This window comes from Rutilus rutilus (assembly GCF_951802725.1).
Source record: "Rutilus rutilus genome assembly, chromosome: 12".
Taxonomy (NCBI): Eukaryota; Metazoa; Chordata; class Actinopteri; order Cypriniformes; family Leuciscidae; genus Rutilus; species Rutilus rutilus.
Window position 1 is genome coordinate 8,742,978 of NC_140217.1, and position 23,267 is coordinate 8,766,244.

At 39.0% G+C, this 23,267-nt stretch overlaps 2 protein-coding genes across 4 annotated transcripts in view; one reads left to right on the forward strand and one right to left on the reverse strand.

Annotated features, from left to right (window-relative positions):
- LOC311301455 (potassium channel, voltage gated eag related subfamily H, member 7) overlaps nt 1-10,699 on the forward strand; it is an 81,054-nt gene extending 70,355 nt beyond the window's left edge. For 2 of the 3 annotated variants that reach the window (XM_084426578.1, XM_084426580.1), the window contains 6 exons: nt 1,787-1,992; nt 2,976-3,084; nt 3,496-3,720; nt 6,930-7,074; nt 7,259-7,406; nt 8,154-10,699. In XM_084426578.1, coding sequence (XP_084282704.1) covers nt 1,787-1,992; nt 2,976-3,084; nt 3,496-3,720; nt 6,930-7,074; nt 7,259-7,406; nt 8,154-8,435 — 1,115 coding nt within the window. In that variant the 3' untranslated portion in view covers nt 8,436-10,699. The remainder of the gene's footprint in view (nt 1-1,786; nt 1,993-2,975; nt 3,085-3,495; nt 3,721-6,929; nt 7,075-7,258; nt 7,407-8,153) is intronic. The other variant, XM_084426579.1, reaches the window with a different exon arrangement.
- A 57-nt stretch (nt 10,700-10,756) lies between these two features.
- dnah9l (dynein, axonemal, heavy polypeptide 9 like) overlaps nt 10,757-23,267 on the reverse strand; it is a 48,711-nt gene continuing 36,200 nt past the window's right edge. The window contains exons 67-86 of the mRNA XM_084426244.1: nt 23,014-23,187; nt 21,705-21,940; nt 21,240-21,362; nt 20,915-21,119; nt 20,656-20,820; nt 19,573-19,713; nt 19,213-19,383; nt 18,989-19,111; nt 18,592-18,785; nt 17,892-18,040; nt 17,555-17,682; nt 17,241-17,468; nt 16,760-16,951; nt 16,425-16,544; nt 13,495-13,737; nt 13,229-13,411; nt 12,941-13,056; nt 12,470-12,582; nt 11,657-11,797; nt 10,757-11,550 (exon numbers count right to left, since the gene is read on the reverse strand). Coding sequence (XP_084282370.1) covers nt 11,303-11,550; nt 11,657-11,797; nt 12,470-12,582; nt 12,941-13,056; nt 13,229-13,411; nt 13,495-13,737; nt 16,425-16,544; nt 16,760-16,951; nt 17,241-17,468; nt 17,555-17,682; nt 17,892-18,040; nt 18,592-18,785; nt 18,989-19,111; nt 19,213-19,383; nt 19,573-19,713; nt 20,656-20,820; nt 20,915-21,119; nt 21,240-21,362; nt 21,705-21,940; nt 23,014-23,187 — 3,393 coding nt within the window. The 3' untranslated portion in view covers nt 10,757-11,302. The remainder of the gene's footprint in view (nt 11,551-11,656; nt 11,798-12,469; nt 12,583-12,940; nt 13,057-13,228; nt 13,412-13,494; nt 13,738-16,424; nt 16,545-16,759; nt 16,952-17,240; nt 17,469-17,554; nt 17,683-17,891; nt 18,041-18,591; nt 18,786-18,988; nt 19,112-19,212; nt 19,384-19,572; nt 19,714-20,655; nt 20,821-20,914; nt 21,120-21,239; nt 21,363-21,704; nt 21,941-23,013; nt 23,188-23,267) is intronic.

Consider the following 23,267-nt stretch of genomic DNA (forward strand, 5'->3'; position numbering starts at 1 on the left):
ACACACACACACACTGTATAGTACAGTATCAATGTCAAAATATCAGATTACTGGAATGCTGTGGAAATTGGGTGGCTTAATATATGGCACTTGCACACATCTAAATTTAATATAAACAGCTCAGAGGCTCACAAGGTAATAAAGACTTAATGAAAAAAGTGCTGTCCTTCATTCAAGGATATCTCTCCTGTGATGAGCTCATGATGTTTTTATAGATGGAGAGCGACTGAAATAGAGGAAAGCTGAGGGAAAATTAGAGAACGAGGGAGAGAAAGGTTGTAATTAAATAAGAAGATGCGGGAATGAGATTGGCAGCAGTGTGGTGCATGTTTCCCTTGTTCATTAGATTTGCAAAGTGTCACTTAGTGTGACAGAGAGCCCAGAGTGACAGCGCTAGTTTCATTATTTACAGACACATTAATAAACTCGCGCTCACATGCTTAGAGTCTCCAGTCACATCGGTGCAGCGGGCAGGTGGAGCAGGGTAAGCCGAATTTAAATGGTCCATCCCTCTTCCTACGCAAGCTGGCTTTAACAGAATAAGGCCAGGGGAAGAAAAAGAGACACACACACTAACATACTCATGCAACTCAGCAGAAACTTGCCGTACACTGCACAAATTGCTGAGAGAAGCTACCTCCTGCTTCATATGTACTGTATTCTTAGGTCTCAGTTGAAGAATCACTACCTCAGCAAGAATTTATTGTCTTACGAAAGTGTTGCAGATGGACACTTAATCACTGTACACTAATTCTGGCTCTGGCCTGGGCTCTGTTACTCTAATATCATACTGCTAATAGGCTCACCGAAATACTTAATGTGCAATATACAGCACCAATGGCTTTAGCCACGACCCTGAGCCGGATTTAGATACGGTGGCAGGTGGCCACTGCCCAGGTGGCTGTCGTTTGTTTGTCAGGTCTGACCTTTGATATGTATCACTGCAGAAATGTGCTAGAGAAGCTTGCAGGGGCTTTCAGAAATATGTGCTCACATCAGTGTTTTTCAAGTTATGGTTTACCCAAATTGTGAGTTTGCAATCAATGGAAGCCCATTTCTGCCACAGAACAAAAAAGTTCATTGCAAAAAAAAATCTTGAATTTAGATTTTTTTCTCTCAAAATTGAGTTTGCATTTTGCAATTCTGACTTTATCTCTCAAGAGGTGCCTAATTTCGTTGATGAAAGAGTGTATCTAAGAAAATTGTTTAACAAACAGAAAATTGGCTAAATTTAGAGATTTTTTTAAGAGATCTAAAGTCAGAATTGTGAGGAAAAAGTCATACCTTTTTTATTCTGTTGTATTTTAATTAAATAAGCAAATATCTTATAAAAACAGTACTGTCTTCATATTGTATTCAGTATGTAGTAAGGATCAAGTTAGAAGGTGCCGTAATATTTACAGTTGCTGGTCGGAATTTCGCAAGTTATTTCAAAATCCAGTTATTTCAACAGCGATCAGAAATTTTGCATGAAGGCGAAAGATTTCCCCGTTCAGATTTTGCAACGGGTTCTGGTTGGTCACACGGATTCATCGCATTAATCGACATAAAGCTACGTGGTTTGAAAGTGACTTCTGTGTGAGCTGTGTTTCATACATTGCTACTACTATAGAAAATAGACTTTTTTTGCCCATAAAATTTTGCCTACCGGTACATACAATCACACACTCTAATGTGGAAACTTGCTTTCCCCTTCTCACTCATTGTCCATTTCCTTCATTGTTCATTGCTTTCAAATCTTCTCTTCCCTCTCTTGTCCTCTGATCACTGTACACCTACCTCTCAGGTAAGAATGATATTTTTGGAGAGATGATTCATCTGTACGCCAAGCCGGGGAAAGCCAACGCAGATGTTCGAGCGCTGAGCTACTGCGACCTGCACACCATCCACAGAGAGGATCTTCTGGAGGTTCTGGACATGTATCCTGAATTCTCTGACTACTTCCTGTCCAATCTGGAGCTCACCTTCAACCTGCGCGATGCGAACACCAAGGTAAAGCAGCAAGCTATTACTATGTACTTACAGTTTTGGAATAAAAAAATGAATGTACTATGCAAAAATACACTAACATTCACTATATAAAGCTCCCTCCGCAGTCCACCCGGACCCTTTATGGAAACTAAGTAAAACATCTTCAGAAATCACAGTAATGAGCACATTAATAAAATATTTATAAAACTTTATTAATCGTAGATGTGTAATATTACTGTAGATTTGGGCATACAGTGAAAAACACAAACATTGGGGTACAGGTGAAGACATTAGAGATCAAGAGAGATAATGGTCAACAGTAGTGTAGAATAATGCTACAGAAATAAAAATGGATCATTTAATTGTCAGTATGAATTAGGCCAGTTGTTTTCACATGCTTCATAAGAGTTTACATAAACATTTACAAATAGAAGTCATAAATTGATACTGGCACCGGCACTGGAGCTTTCAAGCTTTAAAAAGGACAAGATAAAAGAAGAAATAAGAAAATGAAAAGTCATGAAAATGAATGAAATCTAATATAAAAGATAACTTAAAATAAGAAAATGAAAAGTCATGTAAATGAATGAAATCTATGTAAAATAAATTCTATAGGTCTTATCAAGACCCTTATCAAGTAAATAATGAACAGGAAAAGTCATGGAGCTTTTAAATATTGTCTTCCTTTTTGTGACGAATGGACATAAAATTCACGTTGTTATTCTAATAATCTTCCTTCTCCTTGAGCCATTGAGTTGATTTTCAGAGAATAATGACTTTTATTAATTACTTTTATGATGCACTTTTCTGTCATTTTGCTGTTTGACAGCCCCAGTCTCCATTCACTGTCATTATATTTAAAGAATAGTCCTTCAGAAAAGGAACTTTTGGGTTCCTCAGAAGAAAACCAGTCTGTTTTTCCCATACTAATTTTGCTGCAGTAAATCAAGTTAAATGCCGTTTAATGCTTTTCCTAATGTGATGTCATTTCTCGTGTGTGGCAGAGCGCCACTACGGCTCCTCAGAGGAACCTTTACACGGGGATGAGTGACTCAGACACTGAAGACCCTGATGTCAGGACTAAACCCTGCTTTAAGAGGAACCACTCCTCAGGTCAAGACCTTCTCCTCATGTTCTGCTCACATTTCTGTCTTCCTCTCCTCCATTGTTCTCTCCTTTTTTCGGTCCCTCCTTTGTTTCCCTTCCCCCATTGCCTCCCCTCCTCTTTCCACCCATTTCTTTTCCCTCCCCGCTGGGTTTCAAGCTGTTGCCATGGTGATTGTTGGCCACAGACAGATGTTTGTTATTGTGTGGTTGCAACGTGCCAGATTTTACCTGAATGGTCAAGAGCTGTTTTATCCCCCGTCCCTGTATAACCTGCTGTTTGGATTATTTATCCCAGCCAAATCTCTCACTCTTTCTCTCTTCCTGGCACACTCTCTTTTTTCTTTGTTCAAGGTGCAATCTGGAGAGTGACCGTGAGAACCATGTGTGTAATTCTGTGAGGACGTTGTGTTCCCTCAGGTTCTCCGAGCAGACAGAGCGGGACAGACCAGGAAAGGGGAAGAGATCGAGAGGTTCACATGTTGCCGGGAAGGGGGGAGGAGGAGGAGGAGGAGGAGGAGGAAGAGGACGGTGAGGAAGTGACAACGAGGCCTTTGAGTTTGGGTCAATCCCTTCCTTACAACCTGAACACCATCCATGACACATACAGTAAAGATTGTGTTGAAAACAATCTGTTTCATAAAGGTATAACATACTCATTCATAAGGGTGTCCTACTGTAATAAAAGAAAACTAAGTGGTTGGAGGCATACTGTATCAAGATGTTTATAATGCTCTGTAATACAATTTTAAATTCATCTATTCATTTCTAAACAGTTGCAATATGAATATAATATAGTATACAATATAAAAAATTATGAATGCTGTAATTATATTAACAACCCTTTCTATGAAGCCTATATAAATAATACATTGTATACACCAGCGCTATAAAAATTATTGGCAAAATAAATTGAATTCATAAATAACTTGAAGAAAACAATGACTCAAACAAGTGCTGCAGTTTTACTGAGACTCTTTACTGTAAAGAAGAGCTTTTGTAATGTGTGAACAATAGCTGCATCCTTCGAAGGCCGATTGTGTCACCGCGTGCGACGAAGGCTGTCTCGATTCGAAGGCTCATTTAAATGCGGCCTCAAATGAAGGATACAACAGATGGATCCTTCGCTAGTGATGTGGAAAAATTAAGCTTTTCAAAGCTTCGAATAAATTGAACCAATTGATTCGAACTGTTTCGAAGCGTTCGAAACACCACACACTGGTGACCCCTACTGGTCAGAACACTGGAAACGCAACAAAAACTCGGGCCAAACGTGCATTAAAACACCTTTTACAAACCCATTGCATTTGTTTTATTGAAAATAAAATCTATCAAATGCAATTGACTAATCATCTAATAAGATTAAATATCAAGTATATGTGTAATATGTGTTCTTTTATAAAAAAATTAACAGGCCAATAAGAGACTATTACCTACTATTATTACTTTTTAATTATACTAATGTTTAATTAAAACATGTACAAATGTATAAAACTGATAGCCTAGAAATCTAGACGCACCCTAGCGGCAGCAAAATTATTTTGCAGCCAGGGTGGGTCTAGCAACTCTCAATAGACCTTTTTGCTGCAAAAACCTAAATTGGGTCAGGCCAATCACGTCGTGTATAGAGTAGGCGGGGGCGGGCTTAACATATGACGACAGAGTTGCGACGGCTCCCTGCCACTTGAAAACAAAGAATGGCTGCTGCGGATGGAGAACAACGGTCTTTCGAATCGGCTTTGGCCGCAACTCTGGAGGAGTTGGAGTTAAGTTTTTCTTTGAGAAAAGAACAAAGAACGGCACTTAAGTCATTCTTAAAAAAAGGAAGATGTGTTCGTAGTTTTGTCGGCCAGATTTAAAAGTTGAATCTATCAACCAGAGAATGTCTAATATGGCGAGAAGTTTCACTCTCACTACACTTCCGGCTTCTGAACTGGTTGCAGTTCCACTCTGATTCCATATGAGGGCGCTCACAGGACGAGTGCAGAATGAATGGAGGTCTATGGAGCTATACCCCTCAAAATCCACTTTTCTCAGGATATAATTTTTTGTCTAGTAATTTGAATGTTGTATTCGAAAGGAGATGCAAAGAAATTACACATTGCTGGGTGTTAGATTTTTTAGAGTCACTTATTTGCTTTAAAAAGTCTTTCAAAATGTCAATGACATCAGAATGCTGACGTCATTAGCAGAATGCTAGCGTGTTATGGGCAACAACAACTCAACCTGTAAGAAATCGAAAGGACATAAGTACTCGTTCATTCAACTTTCGACCTAAAACCCATGTTGAACTTGCAAAATCTACAATCAGATCTGAGATTTCTCAACGGCAATCGGGTGAAAGAGACAAATTTAGCTGTCTAGCCCCATTGACTCCCATTCATTTTGCACTCATGGCGATCGCCCCCCAGTGGAACTCTGGTGGTACTACAACCAAAATTCGGTACAATAGAGCTTAATAGGGAGTGGGCAGGCTCTCCGTAGACGGGCTCTGCTATCAACTAAGCTCCGCTGTTGGGAAAACGCTCTGGTTGGTTGAAGCGCTGTCCTATTGTGTGCAGAGGGAATTTGAAAGACAGCCGTTTATCCCGCCCATCAGATTGACCGTGTCTATGGTGAGTTGCCAGACTAAACATCTTGATGTACGTCTGGTTTGCCAGGCTATAAAACTGATCAGAAATCAGGTAAACCCCATAGGCACTTATTTAATGGTTTGTCACTAGGGGGCGATCTTAGTGAATCCACTTGATTCATGGGTTCACAGAGATCATCGTCCGCCAGCGGTGAACCACTGAAATTTCCCAAATGTTTCGAAACAGTTATGACATGAAATCACGTGACTTTGGAACTTTGATACATGCTCCAAACTACTGATTCAAAACAAAAGATTCATAAAGGTTTCGAAGCTTCATGAGGCACTGTTTCGAAATCGCCCATCACTATCCTTCGCAGCCTACCCTTGCCCAGAATTCATTGCGCGCTGGTGACAACAAGAGTATTTTGAGAGAGATTGGCGGATTACATTTTTTTATGTAAGTATTGGGTTTTAACTTAACGAATATCTAATGATACAAATATAAAAATGAAAACTTTAAAGCAGTTTAAATGTTGACTTAAATCTTACGAAGATGTGATTTTATATATTTTATACTCTTTATTATCTACAGAAATGGACCACGGTGAAAATATTTAGACAGGTTTTGAACCCTGTTTTGTTTTCATGTAACTTTCAAAAAAATCCAGTACAAACATTTCTGCCGCTCATCAACGGCAGCTGTCACAGTTGCTAGGCGACAATAACCATCCATCCCATTTAACAACACTCAGTCCGACCGTCGCAGTCTTGGAAGGCGTGGCCTTTGAGTCCAAGTCCTTTGAAGGATGCAGCCTCTGAATTGGGACACAGCTAATGACTGCTGATATAATTACACAGCCAGGGAGCTTTCCTCTCTATTCTTCTCTCATTCTTCTTCCTGCTCTCTAAATATTACAAAACGGCCCTTAGAGCTCATGATTAGACTGAGCTTGGTGTAATATCTTGAGGCAAACACATTCTTATGGCTTCTGGGTATTACTTCTGTTATATTAAGGGACACTGGTGCAGTCTGGAGATTATTAATGACGTACATGTTTGCGTATGTGTGTGTGATGTATAATTTGTCTTGTCGGAGTGCCGTATGTTTTATTACAGTGTGTATGTAATCTCTCTGTGTGTGTGTGTGTGTGTGTGCAGTACAACTGACATACAAGCATGTTGACCTTACATATGTGTGCATGATGCGTTAAGTTTGTGTGCATCTGGCATGTTGTGTGTGTGTCTGTGACTAATTGCACTGGGATTTGTGTTTCTCTAGATGTTCGTGTTGAAGAATGGCCTTGTGGGAATGCAGATGACTCAGCGAAATCTCGGGACAGAGAAGGAGGAGACGACTCTGAAAGTGACATCACATTCGGTGAAATGGAGCAAAGACTGGATCTACTACAGGAACACCTGAATAGGTGAGAGAGAGAAATTAAGTTAAAGTAGGTCACATGAAAGAGTAAATAAAGAGAAAACAAGTTGAAACATCAACTTTAACATCCAGAACATTTTGTGCTTTTGATAGAATGGTGCCTACCACCATCTGCTGGTCACAGACGGTATTGTACTTCTGCGTCAATATGTCTGTGTGCGTTTGTGTAGGCTGGAAGTGCAGATGACTTCAGACATCCAGGCTATTTTACAGTTGCTCCAGAGGCAGAGCGCTTTGGGACCTCCAGCGTACAGCACTGTGGCCGTCAGCCCAGAGTACCACAAACCTGTGCAGCCTGTCACCGCCATGCAGACACAGGTAACACACAGGCTGTGTTCACAATGGAAAGCTAGCGTGGATACAGCACGTTATACACTCAGAGAACCCCAGCAACCAATAAGAACACCCTAGCAACTGCTTTACAATCACTGAAAAAACACTTACAGCAAGGTGACCAGATTCCTAAAATGAAATCTGGGGACATTTTTGTATGTCTTGTCTTCTTTTTTTAATTGTTACTTAAACAATGGTTCCATGTACTATATTACAATTAAGAATTATGATTGAAGAATCAAACTGACCCAAACTGGTTTTAATACAATTTACACTGTAAAAAAGTGGAGGTAAGGTGTTTTCAGTAAATGCTCAAGACTTACGGTTCTTTAGCCGCTATAGGTAAATATCTAGAAGAATAACCAGTCCAGTAAACGCTACAAACCAATGTTTATAATTATAGTACATCAAACTAATTTGGTAAGAAATACCAGTTTGCAATATCAGGCAGCATAATGAGATGTTTTGTACAGCTAAAAATAACCGGAAGCAGAAGACACCGGAAGCCAAACACATTAAATTGACAAATTACCGCATTTGCTCCTAAATATTTGCTCCTAAATACAAATATTTTATGTCTGTGCTTTTGGAGACTATGTTGGCCAGGCTTTTTTTGCAGTGTATTTACTCATAGCTGTAGGAGACAAGGAACAGATTGCTGTTGATTTCGCTTGAATTTGCAGCAGCATACTAGCATGAACGGCAGCGTTCAATGTGTTTTCTTCTTTGCAGAGTCCTGATCTAGAGAACGCCTACAAAGCCAAAGACTCCACGCCTGCCGTTACCACGGAGATGACCTCTGATGTCAGCACGGCGACTCCATTTGTGACAGACCCAGAGTGGGAGGCAGGCCTGGGACTGAAACCATTGGAAAATGAGCTCTCTGCACCACAGCAGCCAAGATCTTTCCAGATGTCAGCCAGACAAGCGTCTCTCCCGGATTCGTCACCCGGAGGCGGATTGACGCCGGGTCTCCACAGGCCCTCCTCTGATCCTGGGCTGCCAGGGCAGTAACATAAGGTCAAAGGTTTTGATGGTAATGAAGCAGAGTCCAATAACAACTAGGTTAAGTTCTAATAAGCTGAATTGTGAATAAGAATGCCTCATAGAGGAATCTCACTCCTGTATGCTTTCATGTAACTATGCATAGAGAGAACAAACACTACAGTAAGCTCAGCCTCCTCCCTTCTACAGCTAGACTCAGGGTAGAGAACACCAAACCGAAGAGTCGTATGCAAAGAACTTCCATGTCCCTAATAGTTACCTTAAAAATGCTGTAGTTGAAAACAAAAGCAGTTGAGCAGATGCATTAATGCAGAATGAATCAGTTTGAAGGTTGTTCATTTTGTAAATACATACATAGAGCGCTGTTCAGGAAGTAACATACTGGACATACAACCATGTTAATGAGAGAAAGATGCATGCTAGGGGGATAAAAATGCAGTGTTTATTTTTTTGCATGTTTCTTAAAACACTTGCATTGTTAAATTGGTGACGTGAGCTCCTTTTTGTTTTTTGTTCTTACATTACCTATTTGAGATTTACATGTATTTAACTATGAATTTCCTGGTATTCAGGAAGAATCTTTACTTGAACTGAACTCTGCAAAGCAAAGCCTCATCATGAAAACTGTTGTCATCATCTCAAAATATCACATTATTCGACCCATATCAGATTTCCACTGCACCGTTACATTTAACAACGACACACTGTCCCTTCAGAGCCAACTCAACATTTTAGCATTGTCAGTATTGCAACATCACGTCTCAGTATTGAATTTGATCATTGTGACCATTCTATGGCCCTCATGGTGGGTAGTTCAAACCACAGATGAGCGCTGTATCTCCCCAGAAACAGTTAATACTTTAGGGGTCATTCTTAATCCTGGGTAAATCTTATTTGCTATCAATCTCATTTACCCCATTAATAGGCATTGACAAATGCAGCTCACAACCTGTTTTAACAACTGCTTGTCCATCTGAGGAAATGTCGCCACATAGATCCGCTCTGGTCTCTGCGGTTCCAGAAAAGCTTATGAATATTTAATAAGGTAAGCACTGAGGCAGTTTATGATTAGCTAAATCTGTTGCTAAAAAATCTCGCCTTTGGATTCTAGCACTCTTAAAGCAAGGTTAACACTTCATTTCCCATGGTTATTTGCAGTGCTAATACAATTGCGTTGCCCCTTCCCCTTAGTTTTGCACTCTCGCGTGAATGTGCAAAACTAAGGGGAAGGGGTAAGACAGAATTGTGATTGGGCCCTGTGGAAAGCCTTTTGTGTTATACATGCTTTTTGTCCATTTCTTTATGCAGTTTACGGATTCATTTTAGAAGGTTCTTACATTCTAAAGCTGTAGCAGTGTTAAAGTTTAATTTGTATCTGTAGAAATATATCTGGATAACGCGATCTGCAGGAGAAAACACTAGCTTTTGTAGCAGCAGTCATCCCTGGCCTTCCAGAAGATAGATCTACGTTAACAGAACCTATTAAACGCACACTTTTAGTCTTGCAGTGTAACATGACAGTGAGTTCATGTGTAGGAGGACTGCATGTTTAACCAAAGTTAGTTAGTTGACGTAATCACTTAATCCACATTTAATGAGATGCATTGAAGCACACCGTCTTCCTAGTGTCTGCTAAAACAAAAAGAGCAGAAAAAATGTATGCATGTTTAGTAATTTGCTCATAGGGCCACCAGATTTAGAGCTTCTGCATGAATGGATGAATCTGATTGGTTGGCTGAAATCTGGAGGCGGAGCATCATGACATATCGTATGCGAAAGAGGCTCTAAATCCTCATCTTTCATCACACAGATATGTGGTTGGCCGTCATCATCACTGGCTCGTGTGACCGCTGTGATCACAGCATGCACTGACCTAACAGTTTCCTGTGAGATGGTCCAAGTCATGTCTCGTGTTTTAGTAAGTTGGCCGGAGTGGGTTTGCCGTAGGGGTGTTTCTGGGACGAGGACACGTGCCAGTGCGGGAAGAGAGCAAGAGAAGGATACGATATTATTGCGATCTTTTGCACAAACTCTTTAAACATCTTGTACAGTGTCACTTTTTAAAACTAGTGCTGTTCACAAAATTGTTTTTATGCATTTTTTTTTAACTGTTTGACACTGTATTTTATACAATGCAACACATAACAGCAGGTTAGAATGTTTTCTTCCTTGGGTATATTGGTATGTATTATATTTATGCTGTATATTGTGAATATTACAAGAGTTAACGCACAACTCTGTGAATTAATAAAGGACAGAATGCTTAATTTACAATGTTGCACAAGATCATTTATGGAAAAAGCACTTTATTGCTCTAAGAACCTGTGGAAAACCTAAACGAGATGCTTTGTTTGCGCTTCCATCTGCAAAATCCTTTTGAAGCGTGTCTGTTCATGCTGTGGCCATCTTGGTAACTTTCCAGAGACAGTGCACAGTTTGTTGGCGGGAAAAAAACGACTGCCAAATCTAAATGTTAATAACATACAGTACAGTGGGGTCCAAAAGTATCAGACCACTATTACATTTCTCCTGTTTTGCATTATTAATTTACTTTTTTTTTATTTATTTTTTTATTTTTTTATTCATATACATCATAACTTTGATTCACATTTTTTCAAAATCCTAAAAAAAACCATATATTTCCAGGTTTTCATACTGTAAGTCCTGGAGGTTTGCATCCCACTGTATGTAAATCACCACTGAAATGACAACAATATAATATATTTTGCTTTTATAGCTCAAATCAGGCTAAAAACAGTTTAAAGTTGATCCAACTAATGCACACTGTAGAGTAAGAAAGACCAGGTGACGTTTTTACCTACAAGAAGCTTTGCTTGTTTAAATAAATGAACGTCCTTTCCTGTGTTTCTTCATCATCACACACTAAGCAGCAGAGCGACCCCTGCAAGAACCCATTTTGCTGGCCTCTCTCTGGTCTTAAGGCTGAAGGTCCAGATATACGTGTTAGCACGTAGTTTGGTTTTATAGACGGGGCATTCGTAGGTATTGCGCGTCTCCTGGCGGTCGTTCGGGATGGCTCGAACAGCTATAACAGGCATGCTGGGAGTCAGTTCCTTCAGGCGTGCTTCTGCGATTGTCCCACCCTGAATATCCCAGCGTGCACCTGCAGTCACAAACACTGACTTAAGAATCAAATGAGCATTTTGATTGACTGATGGAAATGCCCTGTGATTGGCTAAAACTGTTGTATTTAGATGGATGATACAGACCCTCCATGTAAAGGCCATAGATGTAGGCTCCCTCTCTGGCCGGCTGGTTAAACTCCTCTTTGAACTTCTTGGTCACATCCACCGTCAAATTCATCTTGTCCAGCGGCCATTCGTTCTTGCGTGCCAAACTCTGCATCACAGCTTCAAAGACAAAGTGTGACAAATGAATGAATGTAAAGAGGTCCTCTGAAGGAAATGTCTTGCACTACTGTTCAAAAGTGTGGGGTGGGGGGGTGTTGGAAGAAATGTCATTAAATTGATCTGAAGTGACAGTAAAGAAACAATGTTACACAAGATTTCTATTTCATATAAATGCTGTTCTTTTGAACTTTCTATTAATCAATCAAAGAATCCCCCAAAAAGGTATCATGGTTTCTTCAAAAATATTAAGCAGCACAACTGTTTTTCTAACACTGACAATAATAAGAAATGATCCTTGATCACCAAATCAGTATATTAGAATGATTTCTGAAGGATTATGTGACACTGGAGTAATTAATGCTTAAAATTCAGCTTTACCATCACAGGAATACATTTTAAAATATATAAAAATAGAAAAAAAAATTTTTTTGGATCAAATAAATATAGCATAAGAGACCAAAAAAATAAATAAATAAATAAATAAATAAATAATATATCAGGTCATGTATATTTATAATTGTTCTAATATATATATATATATATATATTATTATTTTATTTTTTTTTTTTGGTCTCTTATGCTATATTTATTTGATCCAAAAATTTTTTTTCTATTTTTATATATTTTAAATGTATATATATAAAAAATGCACTTGTCTGTGTTTTACTGCACCTGTTAGAAACGACTGAGGGTTAAATAAACCAGAGATCCAGACCACACTAGGCAGAGAGAGATCATGAGTCCAACTATCTAACTCTCTACAGCGCAGTAACACATCATTGTACCTGATTGGACACACACACACACACACACAGAGACATTATACAGAGTGGTATCATAAAACAGTACAACAGTTATATAGTTCCAAAGCTTATTGAGTTGCCCAGCTAAAATATAATATTTACATAATACCAACATAAACTCTTTATTTCAGCTAATTGCCAAGACAACATTTCTCATTTTCTTTTTAGTTTAAGTTGAGGTACTAAAAAAAGTACAAAAGCACACAACAAATATACTAAAACTTTAACTAAAATGAAACCAGAAAATACAAAAATAACTAAAATTAGAATGAAGACAGAAAATATAAAAATAAATCGAATAAAAAAAAAACTATAATAGTATATCAATGATACTGCTTACCACTGTCCGAGGCTGTATATAGAGGGGTAGGCCAGTCTGGTCCAGGTATCGGGAACATTATCAAAAAACAAAGCTGTCTGTATCTGCTCCATCTCGGATGAAATTGCCAGCTCTCCCTGCCAGAGAAAAGAAGAAAATAAGGTTTACGCTAATAGTCAAACGCCTGGCCTCACAAGCATGTGCGTAAAGTAAAATTAAACAAGAAGAGACCGTGACCAAGCAGAGTTCATTAATCTGAAATCAATCGATAATAAACTGGCACAGAAGAAAATTCCAATAACAGCACACCTTCAGCCCCAGGTCCAGCTCTTTGAGCGAGCGTCTGATTTCATTGAGGAGCATGTTCATACGCTCACACTCCTGGAAACACACCAGAATGTACGGCGAGCGTTCGGCTGTTTTGGACGTGATGTCAGACATGTTGTACTCTTCTGGTAGCTTCTCCAGGATGTCATCCAAGATTGTCTTCACCTGAAACAGCAATGGCTTAAACCTTTGTAGAAAGCTATCCGTCACCACACGACCAATGGTCTTTCAAAAGCTCAGAACCAGACCTTCTCTTCAGTGGTCTGTGAGGCTCCTTCACCCATGTTGGAGTCTCTGTACTGCAGCTCCAGAAGCGTGTGGAAGAGGCTGTCTGACGTCACTGTTAGAAACTCAATCTCAGCGTTTGGATGAAGCCCATAATGCACTGGGCTTTCGTGGGGCAGCATCTCATCTATGTACGCATGATAGCCTTGGTAATCCAAGTTAGAAGGCACAACTAATCCTGGGGCCAGTGACAACTTCCTGTCGAACTGAAAGGACAATGAGTTAGAGTGTGTTTGTGAGACGAAATATTTATCAAGAGCCAAAATAATTGGGATCAACCAATATTCAGACCTGCAAACTCCTCAGACTAAAAAAGGTGACAGTGTCGCGGGGGGGGGGGGGGGGGGGGGGGGGATGGCATGTTTTTTTTTTAGCTACATGCCATGGGATTAATCAATGCATGCTGATGAATAATGTATAATAATAATAATAATAATAATAATAATAATTAATCTGCATACCCTAGTTTTGCACTGATGTAAAAAGACTGACAGTGACACAATAAGACCTCATGTTAGCAAAATGTTTTAATCTTTTAACTCTTAAAAAAAAAAACTCTTAAAAAAAACATGTATGTTCTTTAATGTTTGATTATAATTTTACGGTCTTCACATAGGGATGGGAATTGATAAGATTTTATCAATAATAATGCCACTGACGATTCTGATTATCGATCCAATTCTTTATCGATTCTCTTATCGATTCTTGATAGCACTGTGTGGAAAAATGTAGTCATATGCTTCTTTTTTTTTGTAGTCAAAGTGGTTTTCTTTATTTTGAAGTTTAAGCTTGAGTTAGCAAACTGTACTTTTTTATATAATTTATGTAATAAATATAACCTTATTGTAAAGTGTTACTGATTAGTTACACCGATTCAGACGTCACCTGAGTTCACTGTTGGAAAGATTAGTTGTTTTAACCATTCATTAAAATGAATCGGTTCAAAGGAGTCACTAGTTCGCGAATTGGACGTGTCGTGCGCGTTGTGTGATTATGCCAGCAGTTAGGACACTGACATCCAAGATTTGTGTCAACATAAAAACATTTCATCACTGTATAGTTTTATTTCGTTTAATTAAAGTGTTGTTTAAGTCAGCTGAATGTCCAGAACGCTTTTCAGAGAAGATAAGGAAACTTATTTAGCAAAATTCACACCCAGCAGTAATTCAGAAAAAAAAAGGTCTTTCGACCTTTTACCACCGTGTCGATTTATTTTTGATTAATATGTGCGTGCGAGGGAGAGAGAGCAACACAGCGCCTAGTTTGGAGACGGTGAAGTCGTTTACACAGAGAGTGCGCGCGCGCGACCGGCTCTCTCTCTCTCTCTCTGCTCGTTCTTTCAGTCAAACATACGCCCTGTCACAAACGCAGCCGTTCATCTACATTACTCACCGATCAAATAAGACTTTGGCGGGACAAAAAATCATTTTGGTGGGCGCTAAAATGCAGGAAAATTCATGCGCGAGTTTCCATTAGACTCGCACGGTAGCCAGGCGTCTCATCAAATGGCGAGCTCAGCTCAGTTGGCGCTGTGTGCTTCAAGATTCTGACGCAAGTCCTAAGATTCCAATTGGCCAAGAGAAAAAGTGCTAAGATTCCGATTGGCCCAGAGAAATGTCAATTATAAGAATTATCCAATAATGTTTCGCAATTCTAGCCTGCATGGCAGTTACTGTGAGAAACAATATACCCCCCCCCCCCCCCCCCCCCCCCTCCTCGAAAAAAAAAACTCTCCGGTTCTACGCGATTCACGTAAATGACCCAATTGACCAAGAAAACGGCGATTGTCGCCGAAAAGCGACAAGTTTGCAGGTATGAATATTGAAAATCAAATTATCCAATACAGATCAACAGATAATTATTTTCATGTTTTTCCCAATAAATGGAAGATAATAAAATTCAATAGTAATACTTTACAATAAGGTTCCTTGTGTTTAACATTAGTTAACTACATTAGTTGACATGAGCTAACACTGAAAAATACTTCTAAAGCATGTATTAATCATAGTTCATGTTATTTTCAACATTTACCAATGCATTAGTAGAACCAAAGGTTTTATCTGTTAATATTGTTTAATGGACCTGACATGGACTAACAAAAAAAACAGATGTATTTTTATTAACTCATGTTAACGAAGATTTATAAATACTGTAATAAATGTGCTCATTGCTCACTAACTAATGGGACCTTTATTGTAAAGTGTTACCATTTCAATACTATTTTGTCTAAATAAATGTCAAATACAACACTAAAAACTAAAAATAATTTTAAATGCTAAAAGTGAATTTGTAATGTACAGTCTGAAAAATGGATATTCTTTTTGAGGTTTGCTAAAATGTACATTTACCTGTTATTAAATTAATTAGTAAAGATTCATTTTAAGTGACCATTGGACAACAGCTGAAGTAACCTACATGTAAAAATATGGCAAATGCATATGAATGTATATTTTTACATTTTGAAAAATACAGACATTAATAAAAAAAATAATAAAAAAAATAATAATAATGGCCGATAACCGATTTGGTATCAATAATATATAGTCCATCCATCCCCACAAAAAACTAAGATCAATCATTTCAAATGCTAGAAGTGGATTGAAGCATCACAACATTATTATGTGCATTATAAAAGATAGATAAACAATATTTTGTAAATGTACTTAAATGATGATTATTTTTAATAATATTTTTGCTATTATCTAGCACTAATTTAATCTAAATCTTAAATTAAGTGGATCAAGTCAAACATCAGCTGATAAATCTTCTGGACTGATCAATCAAATAAAATATTACCACGCTGACTTGTATTTTACCACAGTCTTGGTACACTTTGTTGAGTGTTTGTGCTGTCATTCAGTGTGTGTGTGTGTGTGTGTGTGTGGGTGTACACCTGATTAGGTTGCATGTATTCTTCCAGGTAAGTTCTGCACAGTCTCCTGTCCCAGTCATCAGTAATGTGACCTCCATACATGATCTCACCAAACAAGTAACGAAGGTCTTCCCATGGTACCTGTGCAACACGGGTTTGTTTACATGGCTCAGTATTACATACACACTCTCTCACCTTATCAGTGGAATTAGTATCTCTTCCAAAATGATTTCCATGTTTATATCAGTTACCAACACATGGAATTAATACATTAAAGTTACATTTTGATTATAGATCACAATGTTTCTAGTGAGGCCTCTGGAGATGGTTAATTTGGTTTTCTGTTAATTACACACCTGTGAGTTGGCTTCTAGGTAGTTGTAGAGCACATTCACTGATATGGTGAGATCCCCTGTGTTAAAAGGGTACTTCCTGTTCCAGCCCTGTGGCCCAAATTTCCTCCTTTCAGCCACACAAGCGTGAAAATAACACAGCGAGAACAGGATGGTCTTAAACTCCTGCTCACGGGAACACTGGTCCAGAATGTCCTGCATTCACAACACAAACAAATGTGCATGTAACCAAAAGAGTTCCTGTAATGCAATGTTCTCATTTGACTTAATCATACACGAGCAAAGATTTGGTGTTACGTCTCATCCTTGACAAGTCTGAGGCCTTACAAAATTGTGTTCCTTTGGTTCGTCACAGCCTATTAAAACATATTTGATGTTTAATATACAGCTATTTAAGCAGGATTTTGGACCACTAGCATTTCATTGTGGGTGGAGCCACCAGCACAGCATGATCAAAACAAAGAAAGAGTTCATTTGGTTTAACCTGATCAAAGTTGTCCAGAGCAGCATGTAGGTTGGCCAGCATGCCTGTGGGCGGCTCGTTAGTGATTTTGATGGAATTTTCCAGAATTCCCTGTGGAATGATGTGTTCCTGTGGAGTGGGAGAGGGTTCTGCACTCATGAACACTCTGTAGTCTTGGTGACTGTTCTCACAGCAACATTCGAGAAGCTTCTCAAGACTTCCCAGCCACTTTGCCACCAGGTGAATGTTCTAGAAGAAATGCATGCATTTGCATAAGCTATATGCATAAAACAACAGAAATATACAGTATACAGATCATGTACACAAAGACACACCTGTAAAATGACCCAGTGGCCCTCTCTAGAGGCCTTTTCCATGGCAAGTTCAGCCACAGATTCCTGGCCCTGTCCTAGAGACACATTATGGAGCTTCCCCAGGTCTATTGTGAAACCCAGCTTCTTGCCTAAACATGCACAGAAATACACAGGCTTTCTTCACAATGTCAGTTCAAACACTGTTTTTAGACATATCGTATTCAAATCTAATGTTTTTCTGAACCAGTGCAGGGTCATGATGCAGTACCACAGTCAAGATGATGGCACACTCTCTTTGACAAGCTAAACGTTAAAGATTCATGCATGAGATAAAAGAAGAGCCAGTATGTATTTTTACCCAGGGACTCGACATCTTTTAGGGGGTCCACTCCAGGGGACAGGATGAAGAATACAGGGGAAGCAGGACCGCACTCTTTAAATGAACGTGCAAACTCCACCTTCCTGCTCTCGGTGTACTGCACACCTAGTTTCTCTTCCACAAAGTTCCTACACACACACATTTGTTTTTGTTTTCTTGATGGGGACTTTCCATTGACTTTTATTGTTTTTATTCTAAGCTTATCAGACCTTTGTTCATCTTCGAAAAAATAAATGATGATTTTTTTTTAATACTCTCTATTCCTTTTTGTTCATCCATTTAAAGTCTGCGCAACCAACATTTTTAAGCTTCAAAAATGACATGAAGAGTAAGTAAATGAAAAGTAATCCATAGTCCATATTAATCCAGGTGTTCTGAAAAGACACGACCGCTTTATATGATGAACAGATTTTATTTAGGCTTTTATTCACATATAAACATTGATTAATGCACATAGATCTAAATCAAATATGGTAACATCACATGACACGTTTGATTCATATGGATTACTTTAACCATGTCTTTTTGTACTTCATAATGTGTGAAAGTTTCAGTTTCGTGGACTTTCAATGGATGGACAAAACGGATAAGAGAATATTTAAATCACCATTTGTGTTCCGAACATGAGCGAAAATCTCATGGGCTTTTAATGAACACATACTACACCTCGTAGACTTACCGGACAGCGTACGTCATCCGGTCGGGTCGGAGAGCCCTCATAAGGATGAGTTTCTGGAGCGAACTCTTGCTTTTCCATTCCTGAGGGAGTTTCTCTTTCTCTGGACACTCTGACTCCACAACTTTCTTCCAGCGTTTGGGTGAACCCTCGATGTCCCGGTCCAGACCACGAAACTCATCGGTGAAGCTCATTGTCTGCAGGAAGACACCAGGGTAATAAAATAACATTTTTCAAATACTTGCAGTGCCCCGACTCTCTGCCACAAGGAAAAGTGTGTACGTCTGCTTGAAACCTGACGCGGCACTAAGCACTTTTCCACGTCCAGGCCTCAGGAGTGTTGCAGGTGATAATTGTCACCTCCTTGAGCGTGTGTGTGTGTTTCTAAGTTTGTGCTTACTTTAACAGCACTCCAGGCGGTGTTGGAAAGGAAGTCGACTGGGCTGACATAACTATGGTCAATGTTGAAGCGCAGCAAAAAGTCCAGCTCCCGAGGATCCACTTCTTTACTCATTAACAACAACTGATACACACAAAAGTCACAAAAAGTATCCGTCAGGACAAACAAAACAAAAACTCACCCATCCATTATAATGCGTGTGTGTTTTACCCAGACTGCATTACCTGAAATGTAAGCTGTGCTGCGAAGGTGAGCTTGTCTCTCTCAAACAAGCCTCTGTTGATGTAATTAAACGTAGAGAAGGTGATACAATCAATCAGTGTGTTCACACGGGTCTTTACATCTGAAGAGGCATCTGCGTTCTGCACTGCCTTGTGGAACACAACGTTAAATGCCTGCAGAACGAAGATAACATGCAAAGTGATTTCCCTGAAACACAGCAACACTATCTCAGCCGAGTTGAGTTGGGGCTGGGACTTTCTGGTGACGATAATGGCGCATAAATTACACAGAAATATTTCCAGGAAGACCCGAACACCTGTCTTACAGAATGCATACACAGACGCATACAAACAAGGCCAGACCTTGAGGGAGAACTGGTACATGGGGTTGATCTTGTTAAGGTCATTGATGATGAAGTAGAGCAGGGATGCTCTGACAGCCACGGCCCGGTAGTGTTCACGAGCCTCATTAATCTTCACCTCATTAACCTTCGCCTCCAACACCTACACAACGCAAAAGCAGAATCAGACCGAGAAGAAACAAACGCCAACTGAAAAGAAAACTCGAAATCTCTGGCTGGTCTAATGTTCTCTAGGGAATGTGGTTAAAAACCAATAATAGCGCAGTCCTAAACCTCAGAGAGCAATGCTCCCAACATGAAGACTGTTCAAAATTAAGCAATTATACAATACTTTGTTTGGGCCAATCTGTGACCACAGAATTGACATGTCTATTACTCACACAGTTCTCTATATTACACATAAATAAACATCACGTTTATTTCGTATATTGGCTAATTTGATTATTATGCTTGAGCTACAGTATCAAGAGCGTAGTTCAGCTCAGCTCAACAGATTGTAAAATGTCTTACACTGCCGTTCAAAAGGTTTTTGAACATTTGTGAGAACTTCTGCTTACCAAGGCTGCATTTGTATGATCAAAAATACTGTAAAAAAAAACTGTGATATTGTGAAATGAACTGTTTTAATTTTTTTACGTATTTTATGTCATACCTGTGATGGCAAATTCCAGTCTTCAGTGTCACATGACCTTTTTAAAAAAAATCATTTTGTGCTCATCAATGTTAAAATCATACTTTTTTCAGGATTAAACATTAAAAGTTCAAAAGATGAGCATTTATTTAAAATAGAATTATTATTATTTTGTAAAAATGTAAAAGTATTTACCTACTTTTGATCAATTTAATACATCCTTCTTAAATAAAAGAAAGAAATATTATCGACTACAACCTTTTGAATGGCAGTGTAATCAATTCCCACAAAACCAGTGCAGAAAATGCCAAAATGTCAGCAGATTCGATCTAACTCTAAGGATCCGACATGGCTACAGCAGCGAGGCAGCTCACTTGGGTTGGAACAGAGTGACAAATGTTGGAGGAAGGAGAAATCTTTTGTCAGGGAAAAAACGGTTGAAAATACACAAACCTTCATCTCAATCTCGGCAGCAGTGTGTTTAGTGCTCTCGAGTTTCTCGACCAGAACGTTGTCTCCCAGGAAGTTATTCTCAGCCGCGGAGAGACGTGTCAGTAACTCATCCTCGAGCTGCTTTAACTCGATTTTAAATGTGTTCTGTTGTTTAGTCAGCTCTGACTGCAGATACACAAAGATCACTATCAGTAACACTTCACTCAAAAGCGTGTCCAGGTCTGATTAAACAAGCCCACACACACACACACACACACACCTTGAGATGTTCGAGGTCCGGTCTCTCCAGGTTGACCACCTCCGCGAGCAGCTGGTCCTCGAGCCCGTCCCGTGTGACGGTAAAGTTGATGAGGGTGGTCTGGGCCTGGATCTCAGGTTTATAGTGCGGGTTTGCCAGCTTAGTGTGCAGAATCAGACGGAAGTCAGGATGGAAATAACATTCCTTATCCCCCACTTTAATACATCTGCAGAGGCGAGGAGAGAGGCATGATGAGGGGAAGTTATACTGCTATATTGATACACTTTTTCTGTTTCTGTATTATATTTTGTGAAATGCTGTGTGTTGTTGTGTTGTGTTGCTTTACCTGCCCTTCTTGATGGTCTGTCGGCCCAGTAGTGGATCAAGAACTGGTTCAATTGTCTCCTCCAGATTCTCAATCAATACAGGCTGTCCTGAGACCACGGCCTGTTCAATCACATCCACATACCTGTAGCGACAACGACACAGGATAAATACGAAGACAACATGAAATGGCATTAGCAATGCATTTACTTCCATTGATAAGTGAAACATTATTTATATGGAGATAATGTTGGACAGGATTTGATTTTATCCATCAGGATTATATCCATAGAGACAGTTATTGCATTTTGTTGAAAGATTATGAAAATAACCATTTTGTGCACAAGAAAACCTTTTATCTAAAAAACTAAATAATTATAAATAAATAAAAATATTTTAAAAATGCAATATTTATAAGGTCACTATTTTCACATTGTGTGAAACCTCTTGGGACGTCATTTCTGAGGTATGTTCATCAACCGCTCACCCCTTCTGGCTGAGGTTAATGACCTTCAGGCTGTTGCCATAGCGACTCTTGAGCCACTTGATGCCCTGCAGCTGGGGGTCAATGAGCAGCGGCCAGCGCTCACAGTTGGTCAGTATAGTGGCGTTCTGAGTAGATATCTTATCACCCGGCAAGCCCTCGTTATTCCACTTCGCAATGGTAGCGCCATCGGTTAACATGGAGATGGGATCTACGCCCTCAGTCATAGGGATGGGCACCTGAAAGATGTCAGGAAATGGAGAAAGAGAATAACAGATTCATTTTGTATATTAATACTTCTATCCTTATAAGGGATAGATTAACCTCCTGTTATTGAAGGACGTTTCTACAAAGGACCTGACAACAAACCTGCAAGATGTATTAAGCACATAGTCACTTTTCCACCATCGGACCAAACCGTTCTCTTAACTGTGCTAGATTTGAAGTGGATCAAAACCTTTCATCAAAGTTATACATGAATTTTGAACAATACCCGTTCTTGTCTTAGGACAACTTTGATGAACTTTTTTAATCCACTTCAAATGTTGACTACTGTATAACTGAAATAACCGTATAACTGTATTTAGAACCATTCGGCCCGACAGTGGAAAAGCGGATAAAATGGATACTAATTTCACAAACAGGTTAGCCAATCATAACATCATAAGGTCGCTGACATACAATTTGTAAAAGTACAGAAAAGTGTCAACATAATTATTTACCCTGTTGTTTTACGTAAAGTTTACACTTCTGATTTTTTTTTTGCATGTTTTTTTGTTCTTTGTATGTTTACTCATGTAATACTTTTGTAGTTTATTCCTTTACATTTAAATGAAATATATTTGTAGATTATTATATATTTTTATTTATTTTAACTTAACTTCATTAGAATTTCATTGCAAACCACCGTTTGGGATTTCCTGGTGTAAGATATGGGTTTTTATAACGGAACGCAAAGGATAAATATGTTTCAATTCCTTGAAGGTTACTTTCGTGAACAAAAACTGAAATTAAAACTAAACCTATTGGTCAAAAAACATTTGAAAAACAATTAAACAATGAAAAACTAAAACTAAACAAAACTAACAACAGTTACTGAAAATCTAACTGAAATGAAATAATTAGCAAAAATAAATAATCGTGTTGGCTTGTCCTCTTGTACAAGAAGGTACATACTCTATGCAGTTTGAGGTTTCTGAACTTGAACAGGTGAAACATTACACATTTTAGCACCACAATCTCATTTTGATATGGAGACAATAACTGTGAAACTGTTAATCTTGAATACTGATTTTCTCGATCCCACACTCACCTTCTGGGCGCGCAGGTAAGGCATCCAGAGGTTATGGAGTAACTCCTCTCTGTATCTCTTTGAGAATGAGCCAGCGTATGAGATGAAGGCTGCAGTGAGGAGAACGTCTCCACACAGAGTGGATTCCTGCTCGCGGTACTGAGCCACAGAGTGAACCCAGCGGACATTTTCAGACTGAAATATTTCACAAAAACATGTGGAAGATTTAAATAAATGATTGATCCCTACTAGCAATGCACATATGGTATGCACCA